Source organism: Boleophthalmus pectinirostris, unplaced genomic scaffold, assembly GCF_026225935.1.
Source record: "Boleophthalmus pectinirostris isolate CB_2022bp ecotype Guang Dong unplaced genomic scaffold, ASM2622593v1 HiC_scaffold_15, whole genome shotgun sequence".
In the NCBI taxonomy this organism is placed as follows: domain Eukaryota; kingdom Metazoa; phylum Chordata; class Actinopteri; order Gobiiformes; family Gobiidae; genus Boleophthalmus; species Boleophthalmus pectinirostris.
The window spans coordinates 17,915,272-17,919,213 of NW_026571070.1; the positions used below are offsets into that span (position 1 = coordinate 17,915,272).

Genomic DNA, 3,942 nt, shown 5'->3' on the forward strand with positions numbered 1-3,942 from the left:
CTAGCAATCCAAACTGACTCATTAGGCTTCTGTTTGGATAAATGACTGGAAAGCCAAAGCACCAAATGAGAACATGAACTTGGCCAATGTCAAATGTTTTGTTGTTAAAAATAGGTCAGCATTACACTTGTTATCAATAAAAGCAATATTTGAGTTTAATGTGTTTACCTCATGTGTAGGGACACAGATAGGTTATGTAAGAAATGAAATACCCTCCCTTAATGTAAAAGCAATGTTATTGCAAACAAATGATTATGCTTACCAGTTCTTACTACAAGTATGATCTGTGAAAACTGCTCTGAAAAGTTTAGTTTATTCATTAAGTTACTGAAGTCAATGCAAAGTAACTGTCCTACTCACATCCGCCCTCTTCACATATCAGCTCCTTACTTTATTGGTGCCTGAATGTCCACTGTAATAAATGTGTACAAGACATCCTTCACTATCTTCTTGACTGTATATTTGAGTGAGTTCAGTCCATCACTGTCCATTGTTCTTCTCGTCTTCCAAAGTTTGCTAGGATTCTGCGGGTTTGGTTCATTGTGCAAGTCCCTGTTGTGCTTGATCATTTTGTATTTTCCAGTCACCATATCCGGTCTTGAGATAGACATACCTCGAAATACAATCCGATTGTAGATATCGTCATCCTCACCACCCCAGCCCCAGAATGTGTTAGAAAACCCGTTGATCTTTAAGTACTGATCTTTGGACAGTGATGAAACCCCACCGTAATAATTGTTATATGGCAAACCAAAATTAAATTTATCCATTGCTACAGCTAAATGCCTTGGATTGTCAAAGCATTTGTAGAGGTTACGGTCATCAAGTGGCACCAAATCAATGTCCGAGAAAACAAAGCATTCGTAATCGTAGACCTTCACAGCTTCTGCATAGCCAACATTCATTAGTTTAGCTCGGTTAAAAACTCCTTCTCCATCCTGGTTGATTACGAAGACACGATAGTCTAACTGTTGTCTCATCAATATGGGATGCAAGTAGTAAAGCCAGTATCCCAGGTGCTCGTAGCGGTTTCGGAAAGGTATGATCACTGCCACCTGAAGAAAACAGGACAAAAGTTGATAGTATAGTGTCAATTTACAACACTTGAGAGTGCATATAATAAATATAATGTGTAATAATTTCCCTTGTGGATCAGTAAAGTCTGTCTAGGAAATGTTTCATCCCTGTTGACAAATTAATATGCTCTTAAATCATTTGCAGGATAACATAGGGTCTAGAAGACTTGTTACGTGCCACAGGTGTCTAGGGGGTGGCACGGTAACTGAAAAAGATGTTAAAACTAGGAACTTCGAACTAGGAAGTACGAGCACATAAGTCCTGTGCTCAGGTCTCTGCACTGGCTTCCTGTGGCTCAGAGAATAGACTTTAATGCAGCTCTGCTTGTGTACAAGTCTCTCCATGGCCGAGCATCAAAGTCCATCTGTGACATGTTAGTGTCATATGACCTCAGGGACCGGCCTCCTGCTGGTGCCCAGAGTCAGGACTAAACAAGGGGAGTCAGCGTTTCAGGTTCATGCAGCTAAAACCTGGAACAGTCTTCCTGAACATGTGAGACAGACTCTTCTGTGATGCTGTTTAAATCCAGGCTCAAAACATTTCTGTTTAACTGTGCATATAACTGAAAGGTTTTCATTCAGCACTCTTCTCTCCAATTTATGTCTCTCTTTTTTAATTTTAATCTTCATGATTATTTATGTTTTGATTTGTTTTTATTATGATTTTAATGTATTTCTTATTCTGTAAAGCAGTTTAATTACTTTGTGTACGAATTGTGCTATACAAATAAACTTGCCTTGCCTTGCCTTGCCTTAAAATAAACCGGGTATGGAACAAAAACTGGAAGCGTGGTGAGGTGAAAAAAAGGAAGGATATTTATTACAAACAGGTGCTAAAAAAGGTGTACAAAAAGTAGATAACAATAACACAGAAATAAACAACAAAAGTAGCTGCAGCGGTGGACCCACTGGTCACTCTTCTTGCTCCGGGCCTTTATACCCCTTAGGTGTCATATTGTTTAGACTTGGTTTAGTCCTGGTTTTAGTCCTGGCTTAGTCCTGGTTTTAGACCTGGTTTAGCCCTGGTTTTAGTCCTGGTTTAGCCCAAAATGTGGAAACAGGAAAATACCGCCATGTAATCCATGTATTTCAACAAAGTAACTGTAATCCAGTTACCACTCATGGAAACAGTAACTGTAACTGAATACGGTTACTCATAATTTGTACTCTGATTACGTAACGCCGGTACATGTAATCTGTTACTCCCGAACACTGGCTATAAGACGTACTTCAGCCTGCTCACCTCGTACTGACAGAGCGAGCTGTGCATAAAGCCAGGGACAGCACCCTGACTTCGACATGAATAGCTGCAGGTACTGTATATAATAGAACTATTAGCAGCAACAGCAGTACTTTTAGGGCCCCTAAAGGCATAACAAAATTCCTCCTTCTCATTCTCTACAACATACCATAAAGGACATTCCATTTGAAATTAGATGGGTATTAAGACAAAAGGTAAAATGTAATCTTAAAGGTACTCTAGGGGAGATGTTATTGATTTGAATGGAATGTTCCATGGTATGGCATTCAATTGGAGAAACTTAAAATATGAATACATAGAATATGAAGGATGGTTACCAGAAACCTGAGGGTTTGGTGATAACCTCCATATAAAATGCACAAGGCTCTAATAAAACAGGGCAAAATTAATACTGTCTTACCTTACGCTTAGACATGCAGTTTGGTGGCTTGTATTGTCCCCCTTCTTGAAGAGTCCCACTATATTTATTTCTCAAATCATCCAACTTCACCTTAAAGTTAAATTCCACTCGCAGAGGTCCTTTCAGGTCTGGCGGTGTCTCAGGACAATCTGGCAAAGTTGTGACCGCCGTTGACTCTGTCTCATTTGTCTTGCCGGTGTAGTTTTTCCAAAATTCATGCTGGGTTGTAATGATCATATGTAAGGGTAAAAGTTTGGCATCTCTACCATAGAGGAACACCACATAAGCAGTCATGGTAATAAATCCAAAAAGGGTGAGGAAAACAAATATCTTTTTAGCCATGTTTTTGCTGTGCCAGCCTTCCTGCTTTGGTTGGAGCTGTTCATATGAATGGACACCACCTGCATATACCTTTGCAAGTCAAAGGTGTTTGAGAGTGGCCAGACTGGTTTATGTTTCCACTTCCTTGTTCCAGTGTATCAGAGAATCAGGTAAACCAATACAAGTGAAGTTAATAATTTATTGAGGGCACTTTATTTTTGAATCGATAATTAAAGTCTATTACAGCTGTAAAATCAAAGTACATTAACTTTAAAATGACATCATTTAAAAGGGCACACTTCTTAATTCAGGCCTGGCACTGCCACACTCAGGTGCGCTTCATGAGGTTAAAATGTGAACTGCTTTGTTAAAAGAGTACAACTTGAGCAACAACTTGATGATTTGTTATGATGAATTGACTTGACTTGCCTTACATTCATCTGATTATTTTTGTTGCCTAAAATTAAAATGTACCTAATTACATGAAGCTACCTCTGTTTGCCCTGTCTAAAATAATACAATTAAACAGTTTTTAATTATTAAAAAAAATAAAATAAAATAAAATAAAATACTTAAACAAAAATAATTAAGATAAAACACAATATAGCACGCCACAATGCAACTTTTACACTGTTCTTTTACAATAGTATATTGTGCACTCTAGTGGCCTTTAGATGGTATTACAGTACCAGACTTGAAAATATGTCCCCTTCTCAGAAAATCAAGATTGTCAGAATTAAATAGTAATTCACATAATGTAAAAATGTAATAAATCACAACAAATTTGTCATGACCCATTCAGGATGATTAAAACTGAAACCATAGAATAGAAGTGATTTAGTATTAAGTTTTAAAGGTGCACTATGCAACTTTGGAGTCTGATG

General features: G+C 37.9%; 1 protein-coding gene across 1 annotated transcript; it reads right to left on the minus strand.

Moving 5' to 3' along the window:
• Positions 1 to 358: 358 nt before the first annotated feature.
• On the minus strand, positions 359 to 3,136 carry LOC110161009 (beta-1,4-galactosyltransferase 1-like). The gene is made up of 2 exons (XM_020925716.2): positions 2,738 to 3,136; positions 359 to 1,055 (listed from the first exon to the last, which is right to left on the minus strand). Exons 1-2 carry the CDS (start codon positions 3,077 to 3,079, stop codon positions 387 to 389), a joined length of 1,011 nt encoding a protein of 336 aa, XP_020781375.2. The 5' UTR covers positions 3,080 to 3,136; the 3' UTR covers positions 359 to 386.
• Positions 3,137 to 3,942: the final 806 nt, after the last annotated feature.

Coding starts and splice junctions, on each gene's coding strand:
- LOC110161009 (XM_020925716.2), bottom strand. CDS start 3,079: ATGGCTAAAAAGATATTTGTTTTCCTCACCCTTTTTGGATTTATTACC. Junction 1,056..2,737: donor ACTGCATGTCTAAGCGTAAG/GTAAGACAGTAT, acceptor TGTTTTCTTCAG/GTGGCAGTGATCATACCTTT.